This window comes from Crassostrea angulata, chromosome 4 (assembly GCF_025612915.1).
Source record: "Crassostrea angulata isolate pt1a10 chromosome 4, ASM2561291v2, whole genome shotgun sequence".
NCBI lineage: Eukaryota > Metazoa > Mollusca > Bivalvia > Ostreida > Ostreidae > Magallana > Magallana angulata.
The window spans coordinates 10892752-10920108 of record NC_069114.1 but is presented as its reverse complement, the minus strand read 5'-3'; the positions used below and the strand labels follow the sequence as shown (position 1 = coordinate 10920108).

The 27357-nt window shown below is 32.6% G+C and overlaps 2 protein-coding genes across 2 annotated transcripts; one reads left to right on the top strand and one right to left on the bottom strand.

Annotated features, from left to right (window-relative positions):
• Window positions 1-10045: 10045 nt before the first annotated feature.
• On the bottom strand, window positions 10046-18794 carry LOC128180677 (uncharacterized). Its single transcript, XM_052848811.1, has 5 exons — window positions 18731-18794; window positions 17979-18147; window positions 15824-16065; window positions 10398-10481; window positions 10046-10275 (listed from the first exon to the last, which is right to left on the bottom strand). The coding sequence occupies exons 1-5, from the start codon at window positions 18792-18794 to the stop codon at window positions 10046-10048; spliced, it is 789 nt and encodes a 262-aa protein (XP_052704771.1).
• A 4626-nt stretch (window positions 18795-23420) lies between these two features.
• On the top strand, window positions 23421-26936 carry LOC128181595 (thrombospondin-1-like). The gene is made up of 5 exons (XM_052850059.1): window positions 23421-23617; window positions 23773-23955; window positions 24970-25140; window positions 26330-26494; window positions 26756-26936. The coding sequence occupies exons 1-5, from the start codon at window positions 23563-23565 to the stop codon at window positions 26845-26847; spliced, it is 666 nt and encodes a 221-aa protein (XP_052706019.1). The 5' UTR covers window positions 23421-23562; the 3' UTR covers window positions 26848-26936.
• The last annotated feature ends 421 nt before the right edge of the window (window positions 26937-27357 follow it).

The following is a 27357-nucleotide window of genomic DNA, read 5'->3' as shown; positions in this document are numbered from 1 at the left end:
TAAATACAGCATCATATATTATGGCAAAAATTTGAGAAAAATATTTAAAGTTCAAAATATACTTTGCGTCGTTAATTATTACTTTTTATCACAGGTGCTTGAGGACACGATCGACCTCCCCCCCCCCCCCCTTTTCCATCCCCTTTCAACCCCACCCCCAAGTATAAAGACCCCGAGACTTTACTCTTTTTTAAAATTAAATTATCCTTTTATGACATGTTTATAATTTATTCATTCATTGCTTAAAATTACCCGTCTTCGCTAGCCAAGGGTGTTCGGTCCACTATGCTCCCCATAAACCCTTGGCTGATTTCATTGCGAAAACTCGGTCACGAGCTCCGTTTTATGATTGGCTGCAGCTGCGAGTAGCTGATCCAATCGCAGTGCTTGTAAATATAAACTTTAAAAGAAAACACGTGTGTGATCATAGGTAAATCATTCGGTGCTTTTAACAAATTGAGACACAAGTTCTCGAGTACAGTGCCTCGCCAACGATGGTCTAACCAGATCGCTTAAAAAACCTATATATTTTACTGGGATTGAACATAGTTCTACAAACTTGTCAAGGCTCGCGTGATAGCAAGGGAAGTAAACATGGCGAATGTAGAAGCTGCCCATCCCGTTAGCATATACGTTCCTGCTTATGGTTATTGCTTTTAAAGGTTCAATGAGATTTATTTTATTTAATTTCTTTGGTTCACAATATTTACGACAACGATTCCTGGTTTTATGACATGAAAGCTTTGATATAAATCGGCGACTTTTTCACTCCTGGTACAGGTCCTTACAAAACACTATGAATAAAACATTCCATGCTTTCCCTAGTTTATAACTTAATTCGTATTTAAAAGCATCGTTAATTATGTTCCGATATTCGGTAGTCAACATGTTTTCAAGTTGTATTAATGCCGTAGTGTGTATGTAAATATGCAAGGGGCGCAACTCAAGTTGCTCGCTAGATAGCGCCACCACATCACCGAGTTTTCGCAATGAAATCCGCCAAGGGTATATGGGGAGCAAAGTGGACCGAAAACCCTTGGCTAGCGAAGATGAAAATTACCTAAAACAAACATTTTTAATAATCAGACCCTCTACATATATAATACAAGAAAGTTGGTAACTTCGTCCATCTAGAATCAACGGAAGTAAGTGTTTATCGCAAGGAAGAAAACTCGTAACATTATTTTTTAATTTTCCCTTTTATGTATTCCATTGTAATACTTTCAGTATGAGTGCCTTCTTTTAGAATTTCCAGTACCCAAGACGATAAAAAAGTTTTCAGTTCGTCGGGCTTGATTAGAATTCATACTTCTGTCTTTTATTAATTTTCAATCTAAAGTTGAAAATGATTACATGACAAATAATTCTGTCTTTTATTAATTTTCAATCTAAAGTTGAAAATGATTACATGACAAATTATTTGTCATGTAATCATTTTCAACTTTAGATTGAAAATTAATAAAAGACACTTCTAATGAATTGTATTGTTTCGAGTTTACCATGCAATTTCGTAAATCTCTTACCTTTTAATTGTTCTCGTGTACACTCGGAACTTTTCTGTTTATGAGCGGAGTTCTAAGTCAGCCCGCGGGCTGACTATATTAAGTAAGGATGAAACTTTAATTGCGCTTGCGTAAATTGGAATTCTGGGAAGAAATTAGACATTTCGTGATAGAAAAATTCGAAGACGTTATGAAACCGGTCAGTTTCTAGGTCAAACTGCGCATCAATGTATTGGGAGACTGTCAGTGGGATTCGTTTGCGGCCAGTCCGGTGTCCGCTTATTTCTTCCCAACTCTCCTAGTGAGATTGAAAAGTAAATATATTGGAAGTAGCTTGCCACCAGACCATGAAAATCAGAGAGCTATGTCTAAAAAATTACAACTTTAAGTATTAAGTAGGTGTGCATTCATACATTGCATTTACACCGTTACACGCTTATCTTCTCATTTACATGTATACCCATAAAAATAAGGCTGCAAACTAGATGTGCACCCGCATATTATTATTGTTCTGAAAACTATCTATCTAGTATTTTAATAGATTGTGTATTCACTTTTGCCATAAAATTAAAATTCCGCTGGCTGACTTTCTTAGCTTTTTAAAAAGCTAACCTTGTCATCTTTGCGATACACCCTCACTTCTGTTGATTCTAGATAGATCGGTTCAAAACTTGCAACTTGTAGGTGAAAATTGTCCTAATTTACCAAATAAATGTATTTACACGGGCATAGTATGCAAATATTTAGTGATGGGAATTTTCGGGCTACGACATGAGGTCACCGTTTTTACTGGTAGATGTAGTTTGATAGTACATTTCAACAAATATTCATCGGCAGTGCCTCTCGGCTGGCAGACGAAGTTAGCAACCTTCTTGTATTATATATGTAGACGGTCTGATTTTTTGAAAATGTTTGTTTTAGGTAATTTTATGCAATGAATGTAGAAATTAGATTAGAAATATGTCATTAAAGAATAATTTAATAAAAGAAAATAAAGTCCCGGGGGTCTATATACTTGGGTGGGTGGTGGAAATGGGGGGGGGGGGGGTCGATCCTGTCCGCAAGCACCTATGCCTTTATAGGTTCAGACGTTCATTATGTATAGTGAAAAACCGTTTTTATGATTTCTTTCCTCCTGGATAAGGTAAGACCTTAAAAGCTTATGTTCGTTTAGGTTAACGTTTATACGAAAGCCGAGAAGGATCATTCGAGATTCGAGATTCGAAATACGAGATTCGAGATACGAGATTCGAGATTCGAAATTCGAGATTCAATATCTAAATTAACCAATCAAATCATGGATCTGAAACCTGTATCCTAGCAACATCAAACTGTTCTAAATAAAGATCATTCGTACATGCTCTTGCCTACAACTAAATATAGTGGTTATAACATGGTTAAATTAACATTGATGAACTAACCCCACACAGTATAAACAATTAAATTAGAAATAACACTGTTGGCTTTGCGAATCTAAGTGGTTTTGTTTGCCCTGTATATATTTCCCCCCGAACAATTTTAACCCGAAGTGTATTCGCCCCAACTGTGTAAAAATTGGCTCGCGAAGAAAGATCTGTTTAATCTAAATGTTTTAGCTATGAAACGAAACTCAATGAAATGATCGACATGTCAAAATATAGGTTATGATAAAGTTTTAAACCATAGGAGATATAATGATTTACAACCTCGTAGACAAATTCCAGATAAGAATAGTGTATTGTAGGGTATGGCAATGCCATTGTCGATATATGAGAGAGAGAGAGAGAGAGAGAGAGAGAGAGAGAGAGAGAGAGAGAGAGAGAGAGAGAGAGAGACAGACAGACAGACAGACAGACAGACAGAGTTTTGTAGTGTCAAATTCAGTTTTGATTTAGAATTTGAAATTGATTTGATTTGTTACAAGCATATATAGACAATAATTAAGCCTCTAAAAGGAATAAAAAGAGAGGAGGTAGCTAGGGTAGGGCAGACCAACAAGCAAGCTTTAATTTTAACGGTGTTAGCGCACCTGTGATTTACATCGACTCTCTCTCTCTCTCTCTCTCTCTCTCTCTCTCTCTCTCTCTCTCTCTCTCTCTCTCTCTCTCTCTCTCTCTCTCTCTCTCTCTCATCACCTAGCATTTCCTTTTCCGTGAGGGGGTTTGGGGTATTTGTGATGTCTTACATTAGCTAGCGAAAATGATAAAAAAAAACATGAAATTTTCTTTAAATTGTGTGCGGATGTTGTACTCCAATAATCTGTTTTTAGTATATACATTTCAAGAGGGTGGGGGGGGGCTATAAAGTCCTAATTAGTTTGCCAATTATTCTGTCCCCACTTTGTTTTCTCTTCGTTTTCCAGGTTTTTTTATTTGGCTCGGCAAATTAATATAAAACTTTATGTGTAGCTCCATAACGATGCACTGTAGATAAATTATGAGTAGTTTTACTTTTGATAAACAGGTACATATCCGTACTTGATTTTTAATTTGACTCTTATAATCGGATTTAATATTCCAATAAATATAGGGTAGGGAAGAGTAGACGGGACTTTTTTGCGCACATTCATTCAACACAGGTATTAGCACTCATCGAGTTCGACTTGCTTTCCTTTTTTTCATCCACTGGATTTAAAGCTATTAATTTTTGAAAATATTTTGAATTTATGGCCTGATTATATATAAATAAGAGCTGCGCTGGTGCATCTATTTACCCAAATGGACCACAATATAAATAAATGAATTTTAAAAAATTGACAAAATTAGTTTTAAACTTACGACTCTTTTTCAATTCTAATCGGGTATGTCCTTTAGAAAAATCTTGAACCACACACATTTTAGCAAATAAAACGACAATTGTTTCATTTTTTTATGGGGAGGGGGGTGGTGCCGGTAAAGGACATGTATTGCTTGTGGCAGTTGTGCTATACTCTCATTTGTTATAATAGGTAATACTACATATTGATATAAAATGAAAGTTTCAAATTACACTGTACATAGCTTCTATCATGCATTTTGACCCGTGCGATAGTTTAAAACAATTTTCAAAGCATTTAATGTAATTCAACCGATCATTTTTGAAATTTAATTTTCTGGATCCCCGCCTGATACGTCCGCCTTCTTGTATATTAGAATTACATGTACGTTGACCATATGTACACATTAACTTAATCGGCTATGTTATGGGACGATAACATTTTTTATCAATGTTTTTGCAGGATATGTAACAAATAACAGTCTATTTGTTGGTTTTTGCACTGATTATTTGAGATAATTTGCCGCCATCTTTTATGCATTCCACACACCACTCACAGTTTCTTTATTTGGTGTTCTGTGTGTATGGCGACAAATTGGTAAATTTGCACCACTCACCCCTTGTAGCTTCATCTTGATTACATTTGATCTGGCTAAGTGTAATGTAGTAGTATATTAAATACACACACCTTTGTTTGCAGTGCTTATTTACATCCTTAGAGATTTACTTACAAAAAAAGTAAACTTTTGTATGACTCATATGTTATTATTGTCAATTTTGGTGCGGGGGGGGGGGGGGGGGGGGGGGGTGGGAAACTACAGAGACACTTGACTTGGCTGTGAAACATATGCTTTTAATCTTTCTTATTGATATATCAATGAATGAATTATAACAAAATACATGTACAACAATTAATTTTGAAATATTAATGCACAATCAAATTTTTAAAAAGTTTTACTGTTCTCTGCACAAGAAATCGGCAATGTGAACAAATTGGCACCCTATCATCCCTACCTTTAATTGTAGAGAGTAGGTATCCTTCTATATTGAAAACAATTCCAAAAGTAAGACTCATAATAAGTTGTTTACTGAGGAAAAGGAAAAAAAATTGTATTTATTAATAATTCCGTATAATGTGATAATATCTCAATGATTTGTTTATAATCATAGTACTAGTGTATCACTGTATGCATACATAAAAACGATAAGTAATGCTTATATTTATTAGTGAAACAGGACAGGTTATTTATATTTAGATTATTTAGATACATGCACTAATCTTCATGCGGGGATCTAGAAAGGAGGGGGTCAGGGGATCTGGACCCCTTCCTCGGGAAAATTGGAGCTTATTAAATTTACATAGTAAAATTTTTTAAAATTGGCCTAGGACCCCCTACAGAAAAAATTAGCTACACTTATGAAGTTCTCTACCATAACCGCATTTTTACACAAAAGGGGTGAATAAACCCGGGTTTTAAACTATTACTGGTGGTGAAATACCCCAGGGTTCAAACGCATCAGGTGGAAATGCACCAGGGCAAACAAAATCACTTAGATCCGCGAAGCACACTGCATTATTACTAGTCTACTTAGATATTCTGTGTAAAAGTAAATACACATAATTATTTAGTTAGGTAGAGAAATGAACATAGCATTTATTAAGAGCTATAAAGACATTTATTTGTAGGAAAGGGCATGTACGAATGATCTTTATTTAGAACAGTTTGATGTTGCTAGGATACAGGTTTCAGATCCATGATTTGATTGGTTAATTTAGATATTGAATCTCGAATTTCGAATCTCGAATCTCGTATTTCGAATCTCGTATTTCGAATCTCGAATCTCGAATGATCCTTCTCGGCTTTCGTACGTTTACTATTAAATTAGACGTTTCCAAGCACACTGGAATAACTAAAAATAAAAAAATGTCTTACCCTGTTTGGTTGTCATTACAGTTGTGTAAATAATTAGAATCTCAATGAAATAATGATCCATGTGAATATATTTGCACTATTTGTAATGACTTATCCTATATTAATTGCAATTATTTTTTTTCTGTTTTCGCCTTAGCTCTTTCACGTACTAAGCTACATTGATACTATGAACGAAGGTATTTTTATCATTTCTATTTGTAATTTCACAGAAATAACTATTGATTTTTGCATCAATATATTTTTTTTATTTAAAACCGTTTTTTTATTCGCTGAACAAAAATCGATGACCAGACACCGACTCAACTAATGGAAATGGAAATTTTCCGCATTTCAGCAAAGAAAAAAAGAAGGTAAAATTGGCATGCTAATCAAGCAATATTCTTTTCTTATTCATTTTTTTTTCTTTTCGAAAAAGAAACAATCACCATATACATTCAAACTATTCAAAGTCAAATGTATGGAACGCCATACCTGCCTTATGAAGTTATTCCATGGGAATATGGTGTATTTTAAATGATTAGCGTATTAAGGTTTTTTGCATAGAGCAGATTGCAATTTAAAAATTTAAAGTCCTAATACACGTAGATCTAAAATGTATCGACAGTTATGTGCCTCATCAGGGGTCTGCAGGAGTTAATGATGTTTATTTTAATTAGGTGAGACCTGCTTATCTCATCGTCTCTGATTTTATGATTGCTGAAAGCAATGAGTCGGGAATCAAAATATGCTTTGCATTTAGAATTCCTAAGTAAAATATCTAAATACTTTTATAAAAGATCAGTCCTTTGTGTACTGAGTAACCAACATTTTAGGTTTACGTATAATGCTTTAAAGTCTTTTTGAGATAAGTTTTGCTCGATTTGTGTATGTATATAAATAACTGTTTCTTTGATGATTCATTCCGAATGCCTACCTTCACATAAAAAAAACCAAACCAAAAACAAAAAAAAAACAAAAAAAAACAAAACAACCACATTCACATGAAATAACCACAGCATGACATAAAAAGCACAATCTTCACATGGAAAAAAAACCCTACTGCTTTACTTATTAAAGCACCATTTTCACATTAAAAAACACAGCATGTCATAAAAAGCACCATATCATATGACATTAAGACAGTACAATATATATAAAAAAAACCACCATATTCTCATGTTAATACGGCGGCTATGGTGTCCTATACAAATGTAAAAGAAATCAAAGGATGAACAAACTTTCTGAAGTTTGTCTCAGTGCTTCTGTACATGGGTTTACTATGCCCAGTTTGCTGTTTGCTAGAAATGGAGAAAAAAATAAGCATCTTCTTCTATAGTACTCTATATATATTGTACACAAATCTGCTTATTTATTAATTAGCCAATTAAATGAATAAAATACTTACATCAAAAAATTAATTTTCTTTTTGCAAATTATACGTTTAGTATGGGAAACACATGTAGACGCGAGAAAAACAAATAAAATGCAAATTTAGTTGGGTAATTATTAACATTTTTAATTCTTATGATAAGTATGTACATTAAAACTTGAATAAAAGTGAATGTCCTCTGCGGGTTTACGGATTTTATTTATTGATCCTCTCCATCTACATCCTTATCATTTCCGACTCCTGCATTCTTTTATTAACGTCTACTTATATCGACATTTTTAAAGCATTCAATTCAACTGGCAAGTTAAATCTCGGATCTTTAAAATCGGAATAGTTTCAACAACATTTCTTGAATAGAACGTTAAGTATTAAGACTCAAGCCACACTTAATTGTTTTGTATAGAGGCATGTACAAATCCATAGTTTACATAATAGAAAATGATTTTAAAAAGTCATGTTTAATTTTTTTCTTAAGCTTTAACAGACTACACATTTTACAATCATTGACTTTTGATGAGGGTTCCGCAATATCGATGTTTGATTAATCAAAAGGATTAGAGTAAATAGTATAGACTTTGGCTTGTCTTTGAAAATAGAATACCTCTTAGGACTAGTGGAGATCTTGTATTCATATTATATTCATGATTCAAAATTTTTAATCTAACTCACACCTCATTCTTTATAAAGTATGATATAAATTAAATATTCACTGGAATCTCTCTCTCTCTCTCTCTCTCTCTCTCTCTCTCTCTCTCTCTCTCTCTCTCTCTCTCTTCCAGAAGCAGGTTACTTAAGTTTATGAATCAATTTGTAGACGTAGTTTGCTTAAATATTAATTTGAAGGTCACTGTCATCTGTAAAACATTCTCTGCATTTCAAGTATGAACAACATTGTTTAATAAATATAATTATGTCCCAATAGTAGTAAGAAATAGTAAAATTACAATAACAATATATCAATAGTTACACGTAGACTGTTTCATTTCACAAATACAAATAATTATATAAAATGTGTTTAAATACTGATTAGGCCAAACACTTGGGCATACGCTGTCAAGATCTTTTCGCCCGAGGGGGGGGGGGGGTCCGAAAGTAAATTGGTTTGCAGGGGAATTTAAATAGTCTGATTGCATGATTTCCCAAGGGCTTCTGATCTCCTGACTCCCTTCAAGATCCGCCCATGCTATGCGACATTGTTTTGTGCCAACTTGTGGTATGTATCGGTAAATTAACTGATGTTTATGTCGGATTATGAGTGGCAGTTCTCATAAAGAAACTGCTTTTTTGAAGGATCTACCATCATAAACCGTTTTTTCCAATCGAAATGAATACACCTCGCATTAAATCTCACCAGGAAAGAATACATTGGGTTTAAAACTATCTGTAAAGAATAGACACAAAGAAAACAACAGATCTGCACGGTATTTTCTCTCTTTTCTAAAGTTTCTTCTGAATATAAGAAAGAGAAAATACTGTTATATCATTATTGTGTAAGTAAGAACATGAACGTTTTCTAACATTTAAAAAACAGTTTAGTATTGCTTGGATACGGGATTAATATCCATGATTTGGTTTTTTAATTTCCAATATCAGATTTAATATTCAGATTATCAGCTGTCGAGTCTTTTAAACCTCTGCGCTTTCGTTCAAATCATTACATTATACTAAGAAATCGAATATTATAACATGCCGGTTAGACATAAGCATTTTTGATACAGCATGGAAATCAATTTTAATGATGCATGTATCATGTACTCTATCATGGCAAATTCCGAAAATAAACATGGTGGAGAATCATTTAAAGCATACAGCACGGATGGAATATGTGCATAATGTGTCAATCGTTCATTTTTGTGTTACTGTGTCAAAGGTTGTAAACTTTATTCCATTGAATCATCATTTGTATATTTAGTATCAATTCATAATGACTCTACTTATGAGAATGTGAAAAGAATTTTCCTGTTGTATATGAACTTTGATTTTAAAGAAATATATCCATATTTTATAATTTTGTTTTCCTTTATTTATACAATATGTAGATATAAATGTCTGGGTCTTGGTTTTACAATTATATTTTAGTAATTTATTCTATGATCGAGCAAAGATTTGTGAGACCTTGGAGGTCGAACTTAAATCTATATTTCCGCATTCTCCTTTTAAGAGCTTCTTTCATTGTAATATTTAAAAGACGTGAGAGGGCTTTCACAAAATGCAAAGTTTTATTAAAACATCGACACTTCTAAAAAATTAAAACAATACAAAAATGGTATTACATAGTTCAATGTCAATGAAACTCTGTTTGAGATATTATTACAAATGTAATTTGTTGTTTGATATACATACAATAAAGTCTATTGCATGTTATATGAAAACTACGAGCGTGCTTAAGTAGCATATATATGTATAAGTAGAAAATTATCAATAAAATTAGATAAAAATAAAATAAAAAAACGATGAAGAAAAAATCATTAAGAAAATGATATCAAATTTAAAATAGGACTCGTAAGTTAGACTTTTGTCATTGATATTTTGTTTGTGACCCTCAATTTCGCTGTCTGATGTTCAGTTTGATTTTTTTGCTTCTTTCTCGTTTTCTTTTTGTCGATCTTTGGTCGTTTACCACAATCTAAGATAACCATGAACGTCATCACAGCTACTATTACAGACACACCGACAATGCCGATTCCTGTAGACGAGGTCCGGCCATCAAACACACTGTTATGTTTTAAAACTTCCTCTACAAAGAATGCAGACACAGATTTATACAGATCTAGAAAAAAGAAACTCGTTATGAATAATTCAATTTAATCATAATACATGTATATCAAAAACTGTCAGATAAATTTTATTTACACTCACTAGTTGTTTTCAATTTGTCAATCTTCAAAATGTCCCTGATATATGCATCACTAGTAGAGTTCTTCTCCGTATACCAGCGGTGACCTACATGTACAGGTCAAGGATGATTATTAATTGGAAATTATGAATAAAATCTACGTATGTAACATTTTCATTATATGTCTATTGATATCAAATATTATAATAGTCAACAATAAATGACGAGTTTTTGTTGTTGCGTGGACCCTGGAGTCCCAGAGAAAATACATGTGTATAACTAGGCGAGGTAAAACCGGATGAGGGAAATGCAACTTGTGCATAAGTTAGCCTGGTTTCTGCGCAATATTATGTGTAGGCCAGGGAACCAGAGGTGTGCATGTAATCAACAGAGGGAGTGCTCGCGAGCGCAAAATTTCCATATACTCGCAATCACTTGCTCTGCTAAATACGCCTCAGGCTAACACTCGCTTATCTGAATCGGGATCGGGATTACATGACATGAGCACATGTCACGAGCACAAGTTCAATCATGTTAACGTTCAAAGAAGCTCAGTTTGTAAAGATGTCGGTAAGTAGTAAATAAGCAAAAAATTCCATTAATTAAATGATCGGCATTTTGACTGTCAACTGTCAGCATCTTGAAAGCTTTTTATGTTACGCAAACACCACATTACTTTGAATTATAGCATAAATCGCGATATTTTAATTTAAGCATGCAAGGTTATTGTACTTCTGAATGAAATATAATGCAAAACATAATTGATTTATTATGTGATTGTATGGAATTTGAAATCTCGAGAAAAATAGGAATTGACAAAGCTGTTATCGCACTGTTAGGCGTAAATGTGTGCAAAATATTAAATTCGCCTGATGCTAATGGCCAATACGAACGAAGCCGATCAGAAAAATGGTAATCACTGACTTTTAAGATATGCATGTAATCCTCACTTATATATAATTCATGATTATGTTTGCGGTATGAACTGTTTTAACTCTAAGGTAAAAGGCCATAGCTACATGTACATATACGTTATACAGCGTACAAATGTAGAGGTTAAAGGCAAAATCCAGGTTTGTTGCCGTTGTTTATTTATTACATTCATTTTGCAATTGGAGGTATCCCCCACACATACCAAAAAATAAAATCGGGGTGATAGAGACGGAGGTATTATATTTTTATATATATTTATAACCTTAAGGCTTTCATTTGTGCGCTAGAAACGCTTGCTGATGTTCCACGTACTGCGGTCTTTTATTGTAAAGACACCAAATTGAATTTGTTTGTCTCTATTCCTAACAAAATTACAACAAAACTATGATTTACACTTAAGGTGGAATATCCCTCTGATAAGAGAGATAACTTCTGTAGAAAATAATCTCACTTTGTTTCTGTTAATCACAATTATTAAGGCATGTAGCAATAAGGGAAGCAGTGCTGGGCCCCAATTTATGTTGGAAGGCGACATTTATTTAATATTCAATTATAAAAAAAAAAATAAAAAGGAAATTTGAACCAAACGAACCAAACCCAAACTTTTGGCAAGTGTAAAAAAGTAAAGAAAACTTTCACAAAAAATGTAAGAAGCGAATTATAATGAGGCAGTATCTACATGTATACCCCTTCCCCTCCCCGAATGGATTAATCTATTTTTAGAAATATTACTAAATTTTATGTACTAGTTCAGTACATGAACAGTACGTGTTTGATGTTTTAGGCCAGAGCATTTTGGATGAAATTTTGCTCTCTCTCCCCCTTTATAGCTCGTTCACAAAGGTTAATGAATTATAATTGAGAAAAACTTGACCGACAATTGCAAAATCTAGACTTAATTATCATCGTTTGAAACATTTGAATATGGGTTTTCTTATCTAGGAGAGCAGATATGGGACAACAAAATTAAACAAATAATAATATTACATTATATTCAAGACAATATATCCCTATATTGAGATCATACCAATTACTGGAAGATCATTCATTTGATCCCCTTTTAGTGTTATAACAAAATGCTTTCACGACTGGTTTACATTTTTAGCATTTCTAAAACATATGGATCCATTCACATGAACTGTTATCTTATCCAAATTTAAAAACAGAAAACATTTCTGATTTATTACAAACTGTGGCAATTTATCAAGTACTGTATGTGAAATATGTATGTAAAACCTTCAATAGTCTATGAAAAAGAAAGATAACTCTTGCTAATTGAAGCAATTTTTGTTACAAAACTATGCAACAAAGTGCTATTCTGAACTAAAAAGCACCGTATGTTTTCTTATATGAATTGGCAATATATATAACTATATATTATTTTCATTTACATTTAATATTATTATTTTTACGCTGCGATGGTAAAATTTTGCTTTTTCTATTCACTATGTCTAGTTTTCTTCATAACATGATTAGACATATTATCAATTTTTGAAAAATCTAGCAGCGCTTCATCTCTTCAACTTTGTTTCATCTGAATCTATTGATATTGACTTTCATGAAAATCAATATGAATTTTTTTCTAAAAGATATGGTAAATTTAATAGCAGAGGGATATTACACCTTAAATAGAATAATACGTTTTCAAAAATAGTGATTTTATTAAATCAACTGTGAATTTCTGTTCAGAATTGCGAAAAAGTACAATGTATGCTGTTTATTGATAGTATCAGAACTAATAAATGTTATTACTTAGAAAAAAGAATGAAAACAATGTCGTAGATAATTTTACATAGATGAAAATAAATATTTCCTAAGAGTAATTTGACTTACCAAAACAACAAAACCTATGATTCCTTTGTATCATAGGCGTTTAAAAAATTTAAACAGGAAAGCGTCATCAATTGAATATGGCGAGTACATTTATATTTTATCATTTATTTATAAATAATTGTGTGCATAATTTAAGGCGATCACACACCTACATGTATGGAATCCGGATAGGACCATGTAGTTCACTATCGCATCATCGCACCATCGACGTTTGAGTCGATAGTGCGATGACGATGATGCGATAGTGCGATGACGATGATGCGATGGTGCGATAGCGTGATGACGATGATACGATGGCGTGACAATGCTATGACAATGGTGCGATGGCACGATAAAGCGATAGCGCGAAGACACAATGATATGATAGCGAAAAAGCGATGGTGCGATAGCGAAGACACAATGGTGCGATAGCGAAGATGCGATGCTCTATCGCGTCATCGTTAGTTCTTTATCGCGTCATCGTTATCGTGCCATCGCACCATCGCACTATCGACTGTTTTGCGCATGTGCAAGAGAGAAAAGGCGCCAGGCAGTGAATATATGGACAGATTTCATATGAGAAAATGGCCTACTAGGTTGATTAACTTGACTCTCTAATAATAATTAGGTATTACAAATAAGCCTTGACCTTCTAGCTAACAATATAAATATTTAAACTATAGGGACATAAACAAACAAAACATTGCAATTAAAGACTACATAATCATGGATTTAAACGGAGAGGGTGATATTGATTTTTATCAAAGTCAGTACCAAGAGATTCAAATGAAACAAAGTTGAAATGATGAAGCGCTGCGAGATTTCTCAAAATTTGACGTGTGTAATCATAATATGAAGAAATTAGACAAAGTGATTATGAAAACCAATCTTTTACCATTAGAGCATAAAATCAAAAATATTCAATGTATATGGAAATAATATATAGTTATATGCAATGTCACATCATGTTACAAAACATTGTGAAGTGCTGCTTTTAAGTTCAGAATAGCACTTTGTTGTATAGGTTTGTAACAAAAATTGCTTCAATCAGCAAGAGTTACCATTCTTTATCATAACCTATTGAAGGTTTTACATACAGTTTCTACATACAGTATATGATAAATTAACATAGTTTCTAATTTTTCAGAAAAAATTATCTGTTTTTAAATTAGGATAAAAAAAAGTAAATGGATTCATATGTTTTAGAATACTAAAAATGTAAACCAGAGCATCTTGTTATAACACAAAAAGGGGATCGAATGATCTTCCAGTAAGTGGTATAATTTCAATATAAGGATAATATATCTTAGATAAAAATTACAATTCATTTACTTTTGTGAACGAGCTATTAAGAGAGAAATAAAACAAAAATCATCTAAAGATGCTCTGGCCTAAACCACATCAAAAACGTACTGTTCATGAACTGTACTAGTTCAATTAATATGATTTAGTTAATTTTTTTATAAAAATGATGCATTAGAAAAGGTGTGAAGGGGAAGGGGTATATAAATTACCTTATAAAAATTTGATCAATATGATTGGTTGTAATTTTTGTAAAAGTTTTCTAACTTATTTGTCCCCTGCAAAAATTGTGGTTCAGTTCGTTCCGTTCAAAATTTCGATCTTTCTATAGTTTAATTCAAATAAATTTCTCCTTCTAGCGTAGAATGGGGCCCAGCATCGCCTCCCTTGTTCTTACAAGCCTTAACAACAAAGTGAGAATAATTTCTACAGAAGTTATCTCTCTTTGCAGAGGGACATTTACCTTAAAGGATAAGTACGTACTCTATATTCATTGTAATTGTCAGAGTTACCTTCCTTTAAATATTTAAATGATTTGTGAACATAATATGAATTATGATATTGCAGTTGTATTATACTTTCATTTAGATTTAGATGGAAATTATTTACAAGTTAATTACATTATAGTTATTTTTCTTATGATATATTTGCACATCAAAAAACATAAACATCTGCACGTTACTGTGTCCATTTATTATAAATTTATTTCATCTTAAATCCTATCCATTAACAATATTTTCCAGCATCTTTTCCTCTTCAAACGCCATGTTGTGCAATGGCTGCTGGGAATGTTATCCTTTTTAAAGAAAGTCGATAGAGCGATGATGCAATTAAGAACTAATGATGATGTGATAGAGCAGACACATCATCGCTATCGCACCATCGTGTCATCGCTATCGCACCATCGCGGTATAGCCATCGTATCATCGCGTCATCGCTTTATCGTGCCATTGCACCATCGTCATCGCAATGTCGCGCCATCGCATTATCGACATCGCGCAATCGCATCATCGTCATCGCACTATTACGTGTATCGCACCATCGCACTATCGACTCAAACGTCGATGGTGCGATGATGCGATAGTGATCTACATGGCCCTATCCGGATTCCATACAAACCAGTAGTCTGGACTTATTGGTATGCTGCATTGACCAAAACATAATTAAATTTTAGAACACATCAAAGTCTGATGAACTAAAAAAAAAGATATCCTTTTACAAAAACTAAAAAAAGGAACTAATATCATTAAATATTCCATTTTGCAAATTCTATTAAAAGACAGTGATTTAAATTTTAAAGTAAGCTTTTAGAAGGAAAGATATGATGAGTCACGAAGGCTTGATACACCAGTCGCTTTTTTTCTGACATCGAAAGAAATATAATGTAGGTGTAAGCATTTACCATGTTTTAATTTGGTGCAAACACCAGCCATGGATGTAGTATTGCCACAGGAAAGAAACGAATGTTGATAGCTAGGGTACTTCACTTCAGAATCTGCAGGGACTACATACAGTTGCAAACAATTGTCAGGAGCGTTTGTGAGATCATTAACACGGTCTGGGAGTTCGTCTCCATTCACATTACGATGCTGTTCATCGATGAAGTGAACACCCAACCACGCTGACTCTATCCCTGTATACACTCTAAAGTTTAACAAATTAAATGAAAACTTTAGTGTCAAAATCAACCTTTTGACAGTTTTGGTGGTTTCATGTATGCAACCAGACAATATGATTCGCAATTTATTGACCATATTACACCAATCTGCAACACGTAGAATGTGTTGAGACAATGTAATAATATAATATTTTCAAAAACTGTTAAAAGTGCATCTAAGAGAGATAAAAAGGGAAATCTAGAAAAAGATATCTCAAATTTTGATTGTTAGTCATTTAATTTTATGTATAGATGGTTATTAATTTATTCGTAACTAAACCCGGTTTTGGATTACGAGATCGTGGAAGAATTGTTTGATGAAAAGCAATAATCGTTAGACATATGTTTGCAAGAAAACCAACCTTAGTTAAATAAACTGATTTAAGAAGATAGCCACACAGGACAGGCGTGGGGAATTAAATTTTAAAAATAAATGGTCTTTGTTTGTATTTTTGGAGCACATTGTTTTAGAATAAAAGCTATTTTTTTTTTAAAAATTGAAGTCATAAAACAACTAGCTGGACATTTAGAGCGGCTGGCAGAGAAGAAAATCTTAACTGATAATGTTTATATGTGGCCTAAATTCTTTTTGTTGCAGCTGATTGGAAATATTTCATGTAAAAAGAAGATGGGTAGATAAGGCGTGTAAAAAGCTACTGAAAAATAAAAAAAATCTATAAATCTTATATGTATTTTTTTTAAATCATTTAAAACAATATATATATATATAACATATCATTGATTTTTAACCTATAAATATGTTCGATACTTGGAATATGACTGAATCAGGCGTATACGTATCAAAACCTGCAAAAAGTTTCAATTTCTAAAACGGCATGGCATTTTTTTTATAGAGTTTTTATAGAGTGGGTCTGTGCTCCATTTATTTTTCATGATCTAAATAATGTCTAATGGAAAACAAACCGATTTCAATCAACAAAAACGTAAAGAGATGCATAACGTCTACCCAATATAAAATTAGATTAAATTAATTAAAAATAGCATTTTGTAGCCCAACAATTCAACGTTTTGAAAAGTCCGTAAATTCGTGGAAAAGTCACCAAAATATTTGAACAGCTTATTTGGTTGTTTTTGAAAGGCTCAATGGTTAGAGTACCTGACATAATTATATAAGCTAACCTTATATTTCTCGGGTTTTTATATTATGTGTTCGATACCATCAAAAAATTCGGGCAATATTTTTTTTCTTATCTTTTGTTAAATAAATTAAAAACTGTATATAGATAGATATTGACAATCATGCTAAATGCTCAAATTATGTTAAAATCTGTATTTCAGTACATTGAGATTCAATATTCGAGTTTTCGGTTATTTTTACCAAAAATTCATACTGAACTTGAATGTTAAATTAATATTATCCAATTTTAATATTCTGCAGTATGAATACTTATGATATATTGACAGAAAATACAGGTCATATATTAATAAAAACTTCATATATGCATGTATGAACGTTTAAATATCTTATAGACTCTTCACTATGACCTGTCGGTTCGAAATAAAGGTACTGTTAAAATGTTGACTGGTTTTTATATTAACCATTTACTTGGAAAACAAACCGGAGTTGCGTTTAAAAAATGATTCACATTCGTTATGCAAGTTATGTCAATTTTTATCTTTATCAACGTATCAATGTTCAACTTGAAAGTTGATTGTATTGAAATTTTCTTTAGTGGCAAAGCTTGTGTATTAGACTTTTTAGGATAATGTGCCTTATTATTCTTATGCTAATTCACAGTGCTTGTGACTTTTTAATTTTTTCGTTGAAAAAAGACCACAATTATCTTTTTTTCTTTAAATACACAAAGTTATCAATTAGATTTAATTCACCATTAAACCGTTCTGATAGACTTATTTAAATTTGCATAAAAACACATACGTAAAGTTTTCGAATGCTCTTTTAAGGAATTCAAAGTGGTCAGAACTCTTTACAGAAGCCAAAACACCATCCTGTTCTTTGCATTGAGCGTTTGCTTCGTGGAAGTTCCAGCCCTCTTTGTCAGAAATAAACCAGAAACAATCTGTCACATCATCCGTGAAACACATGGCTACAATAAAACTCAATGACATGTCATTTCATTTATCAATTATCATATTAATAAAAACAATTTAGCTTATCAAGTTTTTAATATTGTAAAATCGTTACAATTCTTGATGGGTCTTCTTGTGTTTTTGTGGGGTCCCCCCTCACCCACGAATTTACATCGTGTAAATTTAGATTTTTTAACCTAAAGATTAAATCAAAGAAATAACTACCTGATGAAATTTGCAGAAAAAAAATATATACATGTAGGTTTCAAGAAGATTGATTATAAAGAACTTCAGTTTTTCCAAATAAGACAGTGTTTAGATTTCTAGCCAATCTTTAAAAAAAACTGTATTAAAGTATGCTTACAATGGTGTATTTAACAATAAAAAAAAGATGCTGAAAAAGGGGAAAACAACCCATTTCATTTCCTTTTCACGAAAATTGCATTGAAAATTGGTATTCAGGGTGATGATAATTTACCATCGTTGTAGCAGAGAAAATTGTGGCATTTATCGGAACATGATTTGTCTCGCAATGTAAATGGGTTTCTTTCAGTCCATACGCAGTTTTCATCTCTATGGCCCTCTGGTTGACCTGGATACCACGGGAGGTTACTGACTGGGGTCCCATCAAATGATGTCCATACACCTTCTTTAACCAGGTCATTGATTCCAATAATGATTTGACCACTGCAAAATAGAGCAATAATATTTTTCTTTCCAAAACTGAATGGTTTTGAATCGCGTTTATGTAATTGTCATATATATATATATATATATATATATATATATATATATATATATTATATATATATGCAGCTGAAAAATATTATAAAACAAAACATTTTTTTTTACTGTATCTAGACTTTGATGCGTGTGTGTACGGATTAACATTGCATATCTAACATTTACGAAACATATAAATCGACACATTTATATTGTAAGGTACTTTGATTTTGAAATAAACAATTAATGTGAGTATTATTTTGGTATTTTTTTATTTTATTTTATTTTTTGGTTGTTTTTTTATTTGAAAAATTGTTGCGTAACGGCTTAGCACAGAATGACATATATTAATCATAACAAACATTTCTGAGACTGTAAATACTTTTCATCTAAAATTTTAATCAGTATAATGGAAGAATTCATCAATTTTCATCAGTGTTATATTTACACGCAATGTTATCATTCGAAGCTCTCGGGATTTTTCATAGTAAATGCACCGAGTTAGAATTATCTCCCGTATTTTCTTTGCTACGGAGACAATACACGGAACGCATTCTATCGTAGGCCGTGTCCTTGGAAAATTTGTCATTTTAACGATTGAACACTCTATCTACACTCTCCTTAAAAATATGATGTGAATTATTTAGGATGGAATCAAATATTTCTTTGTGTTTGTGTTGTCTTTATGTTTCCACAATATCACATTAGAATGAACAAACTCAGAAACGATAGTACAAATATTAAACATTTGCTATAAATTTGTTTCATTTATATTTATGATTTCTTATGAGAAAAATTATAAAACAACAGATATATGAGGGTTGTTAGAAAAGTTCGCGGACAAGTTCGATTGTGAGCGGACTCTTCACATGATACCGGCGAAACTTTCCAGATTTAATCTTGACGTATTTTTAAAGAAGCATGTTAAGATTTGTTTGTTTTCAATGTACCATAAAAAATATACAGCTTAAATATTTTCATAAGACATGCTTCAAGGAGCATGTCAGGGTTTTTTTATTCATTTTTTTTATATTTTGTACGCATTTTTCCTTATTAAAAACGTACCGTGTGCATAGAAATAAACGATATGTATTATGACATCACAATAACTTGCGCAGGTCATTGTAGCAAGTTTCAATTAAATCTAAGAATTTATGACAGTTTCATCGCCGAATTTGGACAAACAACGCTTGAAAAATGAGTGGAGATCAAAAGGTTCTTAGATGCTACTATTTTTATAAAAAAAGGTATAAAATTAGAATTACAAATGAATAGCTGCAGAATTGTAGCTCTCCGGGAAAAAAAATTGACAGACCGGAGAGCTACAGGGCCGCCCATTGAAAAAATTGTATATTTATTGATAAGAAAAACGTTCGCTAGTCTTCGACTAATTTACCTTATTTATACACAAATTCTGTGAAAACAATTAGTACCTTTAAATTCTTCATGCAATTTACGTATAACCTATCACATAAATACAACGCAACGTGTCAACCTTCTATACTATTACGCATGCGTATTTACTGTAAACAAAATACATGCAGGGCTCGCGAAGATTCTCCTGTACATGTTTGTTGATAAAATATGTCTTTCCTACTTTTCCCAGGTAATAGTTGTTCAAAGTTTTAAAATAACCACAATTATTTTTATGTAAGTATGTATTTTGCGTGCTTATTATAGGAGTTGACTACAACCTAAATTTATTTTTGTAAGAGGCCCCTTGAGGGGTTATTTGACTCATTTATGTCTGTTCATTTTAAATGAACCGAAATTGGAAAACCATTAATAGATTATCGAGAAAGTGATAATGTGTTCCGTTTAGAGAGTGTTTTTTTCCTCGTATACCACGATGATCGTAGTCAGGCGAATATCTTGTAGTTTTCAGCACGTGTCAATTACTTTCAATCAAAACCCACGTGGTGCAAATAAACGATATAAGATTATTTCGGTTTGTACGACTCTTAAATTTCCGGAAGCTCATAATTACATTAATTAGGTACGTGAAAGGGATTTTTATCTATTTCAACCGTTACAATCAACGTTTTTTTTTATTTCCTAACGAAACAATGGGTAAATCTGAAGTTATTCACACATGTGTTTTCCGCTGTACTGTCTCTTTAAGAAGAATCAACAGTTTGATCATCTAAGAATCTTCGTAGTCAGTAGGATTAAATATTAGATGTCATGCAGTTCTTACAATTTTGAATGAATCCGTTCCATTACAAATCTAAAGATACACTAAGTCCATATTATTTAATCAGCTTAAAAAGGTATCTTTTAAACATGTATTTGATGCTTGTTTCTAAAAATGATTAATTACACGATTATATCGCTCTTTTTACGTCTTTAAATGGCTACCATCATCAAGCCCTCTTACATCTGTGTAATAGTAACAATTTTTGATAATGATATGATATAAATCCTCTACCTAGAATTAGGGAGAAATCCATTCCAAAAATCATACTGGAATTCATCGATGTATGGCGCAAGCTGTCCACCTGAATTCTTGCACTCTGTCTCGGCTTCAAAGGTTGACTTTTGAGGTCCATGATGGTACTCATAGCAATGAGATCTGTATTTTCCGTCAAGATTTGAAATCCATTGGAGGCATTCAGAAGAACGGACGCATTCTAAATTAATTGACGCACGTTGATACATGTAAACAAGTTTGAAATTAATAACTCAAAGATAGAAACTCCGTTTTGACAAAATTAAAAAAAAAATAAATTAAGATACGTTTTACGGAAACTAAAAGCAGTAAATAATCTTAATTTAAGCTCAAATTTAGCTTATTTAAATCCACTTCTCTGGTTTTATAGGTCAATAATTGTCAAAAAAAATTGTACAGCGTCAGCTTAACTACTGTTTTTTTGTAAGTAATAACGTATTGTAAATAATTTCCATAATTCGTCCGCTATGAATTGTCTTTCATAGAAATCCGATTGAAATAGAAATTTAATCAACATCGAACTAAAGACATTTACATGTAGATAAAACTGTACGTGATCAGTTCTACTTCACGATGCAGCACATTATTAAATAATGTACTGTATTCTATTTCTCTAGAATCATATTTCTATAATTCACACTCAAAGTTATTCTATGATTATAACGAATTTGCAATAAATATAAATACAAACATGTAATTATAGTTCTTATATACATCTTACGAATATCCTTAAACGCTGTGTTACTGAATGGTTCAAGATACTAATTAATTTTTTTTAAATCTTACTTTGCCTGGCTATCATTACAACTATGCAGAGCAGTAATTTCTCGCTTAAAAAAGTTTTCATAATAAAATGGTGTTGTCCTTATCCTTCCTTCAACGTCTTGCAGTATTCCCACCTAAAGAGTACAGGGTACATGTACTTATAGCCTCTAATGTTGATTTGTGTCGAGGTTTTCTCTGGTATCTGGGTTTTATTGAAAAGGCTATTGTTTTATTTTTCGTTTTGAACATGCTTGCACGAACCAACTCTTATTCAAAGCTTAGATCGGATCAGGAAAACATATTGACTGTTGGCGCTAATTACAAAATATTAAATATTATTATTCGAGTAATGTATGAGCTATAATTGGATCTGAAGCAAGGAATCGACTTTAATGAGTGAATCAATTTGTTTAATGAATGTTTTATCAACAGCAGGTGAAATTATAAGGACCAATTTGTGACAAAACATACGAAAAAATCTTAAAAGGTTGTCCAAAATTCAAAGTTCCTTGCAATTATTACGATATATTTGAGATTCACTGAAAATGCGTTTGCTGCAAGAAAATGTTTCTAATCTGATGCTACCTAACAAAAGAAAGAAAATATCAATTATCGACGTTTAGAGAGTTTAACAATTTTTGGAGAATACAAATGTTTAAAGTTGTTTAAAACCTCGCCCACTGATTTGGCCGTCGATATGTAAACCAATTAAAATCTTTTTATTATACAGTTAAATTTGAATTTTGAAGCTATATTCCAACCTGCTCTTTGTAATTTGTTATTTCTTTATCGGATACCATGCTAAGCGCAGACTATTGACCACCCTTTCTTTTGGCTGCTATAGATTTGACACTTCGCGAAACAATCTTGTTTGTTAGATTTTAAAGTAAAAAAGTATTGGCACAAGAATAATGATTTGACTGTAATATCTATTGTAAGTAAATGAACTAGTATACGTAATAAAGCTGTAACAGGTTTCAGCATTTTTTTGTTAACATTTACTTTCGTGTAGTTTTTTTTATAATACTACATGTACCAATATTTATAATGGCAATTTGTAATTTTGATTAGTCTGATGAATGTTATAAGCTTACATTATATAATGTATTGCAACTGAAGAAAGTAAGAGACAAAATAATAAATTAAATAATAGTAAAATTAATGTTGAAAAATTGATATGTTGACAAAAAACACGTACTTAAACAAATTTCTGAAGATAATAGCGTGTGTACAGCAAGTTAAATTGTTGTTTGGATATTTAAATCTGTCTTTAATCATTAGATTTACCGAAAGATGTGCCATGTCCATCTCATATTTCATGTCTCCGAAGACGGTATTTAAATCTTTTTTTTTCCTGATCAACAAAGACCAGGATACAGTAAAGAATGGCAACATGATATCTACAACGTTCTGTTAACAAATGTGTGTGAGGGTCTGTCTACTGTTTAACCGTTGTTTGTGGATTTACGTGTTTTAAACCAAACTATACTGTAGAATGAATGGATGCAACTTTTATATATTGGTAATTACTTACCTTGTTTTCAGTTTAAGTAAGTATATGTTGATACAACTCGCAGAATGATTTCAACCGTTTGTTAAAATTCATGTTTTGATATTTGAAAAAAAAAAATAGAATGTAAAACAAAAACATGTAGTTATGGAAAGTAAATCAGAAGTAAATAAATCGTATTGTTCTTTCCCAAAGACTCGGTCTATGGTAGAAGAAGGCCGGACGGACGCTGGGGGGATTGGGGCCCCTGGGAGGGGTGCACGGCTTCCTGTGGGACAGGTATTTCCACCAGAACAGCCAACTGGATTATGAACGGGATCAAGACGCAGTACCTATTTCACGACATCATGGAATGTTCCGCTGCTGTTAAATGCCCAGGTTTGAACTTCGTATTTTAAATCTCTCTCTCTCTCTCTCTCTCTCTCTCTCTCTCTCTCTCTCTCTCTCTCAAAACGGACTTCATTTACATACTTTTTTTATGTACATTTATCTTTAAAAGTATGGTGTGCGATAAGCTTTTGCTCATTTTCAATTATTTGAAACTGTTGTGCGTATTCATTCGGCCAACTAGAGCACTTATGGAATTAAAGTGTTGTTTTTCACACTGATGAGCGCCATTAATTCAATACCTTTATTTAATAAAAAAAGAGCATTTCAAGTAATAAAAGAAATCAACGTATGATCAAATTATATTATGCATTCAAAAACTCTCAATTGAATTAAAATCATGGTTGAAAAATTAATATCATTTATTTATTTACAATTGATATATGCAATGTAAAGCTTGAGATATCAATTCAGTATCGAATATATAGTAATCAATTAAAATTATAAATTGAGGAGAGCATGAATTAGATCTAAGCCATTTATTATTACAGTCTTACTTTGACTGCACATAAATCGAGTTGATTTCAAGGGCTCTCAAAAATATCTGGAAAAAGTTTTGCGTACTATCCTAACCTTCTCTATTCATAAGGGATACGGATTCTAGCAAACGTTCGACTTGACAACAACAGAAAATGATATACAAGTTTAGGGTAAAACCAATTTTGAAAAAAAAAATCATATACGTCGCTTATTATAAAAAAGTATCCGCTGTTTTCAAACTCGCGAGATCGAAGTTATACCTATGCGTAAGACAACTCAATTTAACTATATTTAATTTCAAACTTCCGCCAGAGTTAATTTGTACCAAACCAAACGTGCGGAGACGCAGAGGACTATGGGTAGTATGTATTTTATTGAACTGTTTTACAATAGGTTGAAATCGCCATTTCTTGTCGTACTATATATGATAAAACGTAAAAGTTACGGGGTATGGATGACCCTCCAGTATACAAATAAAAGTGGCATATTTTATATACCATGTATATTATAATTATATGTAAACAGAGGACGGACACTGGGGTGTATGGATGATGTGGGAGGCGTGTCCTGTAATGTGCGGGGGAGGAGTTCATAAACGCCACCGGAAGTGTGATAGCCCGGAACCAACTTACGGCGGACGTGACTGTACGGGGGATAGTTCCGAAAAGAGGCTCTGTAACAACCAGACTTGTCCAGGTATCCATTCGTAGAAAAATATGTATTTATCGTACTACTTTAATTAAGCTAACATTAAGAAATTAGTCATATCAAGAGAACGTGTAGATAAAGAATGAAAAGTATGTTTTCTTTTAAAGACAATTTGCATTCAATTTTAGGTTAAGCTTTTATGGTAAAAAGTACCAGTATTTTGTCGTTTTGAAATGAAATAATTTATTTTAATTCAGCTACGTTTATGTAGCACTCTTTAAAAATTAAAATGTTGATATCCAATATTAATTGCGTGGACCCTGAGGTCCACGCAGAAAATATATAAGCGAGGTTAAACCGGATGCTATGGGGAAAATTCAGCCTGCGCATGAGCTAACCTGGTTCCTGTGCGTAGTGGGTAGCTCAGGGAACCAGGCTAGCACACGTTTATCTGAATCGGGTCCGGGATTCCGTGCCATATGCACACATAAGTTCAAAGGCGCTGTAATTGTAAAGTTGTCGGTAAACAGTACAGAAACAAAGTATTCCTTTTAAAGAAATGATTGGCATGTGATATGAATTATCAGTATTATGAGATAAGTTAATGTTATGCCGAAACTACAACATGCATCAAATAGCATTATTTGCAATGTTTTGGTTGTTTTCCGAATACACATGTAACTTAACTTTACTTTTATAGTAGGCGAGGCTAGAGAACTTCCCGATTAAATTTTTTTTAAGCATTTAAGTATGATTGAATAATTATGTCATTGTGTAAAAGTTTAAATCTCAAGAAAAATGCATCAAAATATGAAATTTTTAATTTACACAAAGCTGTCACTGCATAGTTAACACAGTAGTGCGAATCGTAATGTGTGCGCAAATAGTAGAATTCACCGAATGCCTGATACTATACATGCAAACTTCAATCATAGATAGATCATAATTATTTTAGAAGTATGAACCCTTAAAATTCTGAGATAAAAAGTCAGGGCTATACATACATGTATACGTAAAACAACGTACAAATTTAGTGGTTAAAAGCAGAGGGCTAGAGTCGGTGGAATCTCTGATAATCTTAAGGCTTTCAAGTTTTCGTTTGAAACACATGCAAATTGTCCACGTATTGTAGTCCTTTTTTAAAGGACAGCAACTTGTATTATTACATAAACGAACTGTAAAGGGGTATTTGACGTGCTGTTGTGGCAGAACGATTTATATTTATTTTCCTCCACAGCTGTTCCCAAGGACTTCGATCCCTCTTTTTGCTTAACAGACGTGTTTATATGCAAAAGTGCAAAATTCTGTGTAGCTCGGAAACAGACATGTGATGGGGTGCTGCATTGTGATGACGGAAGTGACGAAATAGATTGCGCCACTGTCTCAAATTTCAAACAGCTAGGTACACTGCATAATTTTTTTTTTAATTTATGCATTTTTTAGCTGCTACATATAGCTATGGATCTAGACATTCAAGAATATGTTACATTAAAACTTTAAAGTTTATCAAATTTTACAGTTTATAAAACTGCAATAGTTAGGTTTAAATTGTTAAAATTTTAAACTTTTAATATACATGTAACAAATACACAATTATTGCTGTTTTATTTGTTTTATTACCATCGATATGTAACGAATTTTTGTATGTGGTTTTCTTTTACAGACAATTCTGGATGTTCAATGACCAAACATACTGCTAGCAGAAGTATTCAGCTCTTATTAGCTTGGTTAGCGGTAATCTACCTCAAATACTGAAACACGAGATTATCGCGGTTTTCCGTATTCCAAAAAAAAAAATGTCTCGGACTGTGAATGTCATTTCTTTAATAAAATGAATAAGTCTATTACATTGAAATCTTATGATATTTTTACTCTTAAGGTTGTAGTGCATTTTTTTTACTTGACCGTTCGTTGTGTGATTGATTTTATAGATGGTGAAGGTGATGGCGGATTGGCAGACCGCGGGGGACAAGGGTTAAACTTTCTCTCAATTTATCACAAATCAGATTAAATACCTGAGGCGTGTTCAGCAGAGCAGTTGCTCGCGAGCGCTCGTCAAAATTTGTGTTGCGGGTAAAGCTGATTTTGGCGAGCGAGAGCTTGCGAGTACCCGCACTGCTGAAGATACCTCTAGCCACTGCCTTCTGTATGTAGAACATCTGATAAATTCAGTTTAGTTTGATAAAGTGAACTCAATTACAATTTTAACATTGAAAGTTTTACTGTAGAATGCTGTATTACTTTTGGCCCATTAGCTACTCCATA

Bases quoted from the DNA above. Each gene is read 5' to 3' on its own strand.
- LOC128180677 (XM_052848811.1), bottom strand. From the start codon at position 18,794: ATGACCTGGTTAAAGAAGGTGTATGGACATCATTTGATGGGACCCCAG. The intron at 16,066-17,978 runs GTATGTGTTTTT...GTTAAACTTTAG, and splicing joins AGAGCATTCGAAAACTTTAC to AGTGTATACAGGGATAGAGT. The intron at 10,482-15,823 runs GTAAATGCTTAC...CTGTACATGTAG, and splicing joins TTGCACCAAATTAAAACATG to GTCACCGCTGGTATACGGAG.
- LOC128181595 (XM_052850059.1), top strand. From the start codon at position 23,563: ATGAATGGATGCAACTTTTATATATTGGTAATTACTTACCTTGTTTTC. The intron at 23,618-23,772 runs GTAAGTATATGT...TCTTTCCCAAAG, and splicing joins TTACCTTGTTTTCAGTTTAA to ACTCGGTCTATGGTAGAAGA. The intron at 26,495-26,755 runs GTACACTGCATA...TTTCTTTTACAG, and splicing joins CTCAAATTTCAAACAGCTAG to ACAATTCTGGATGTTCAATG.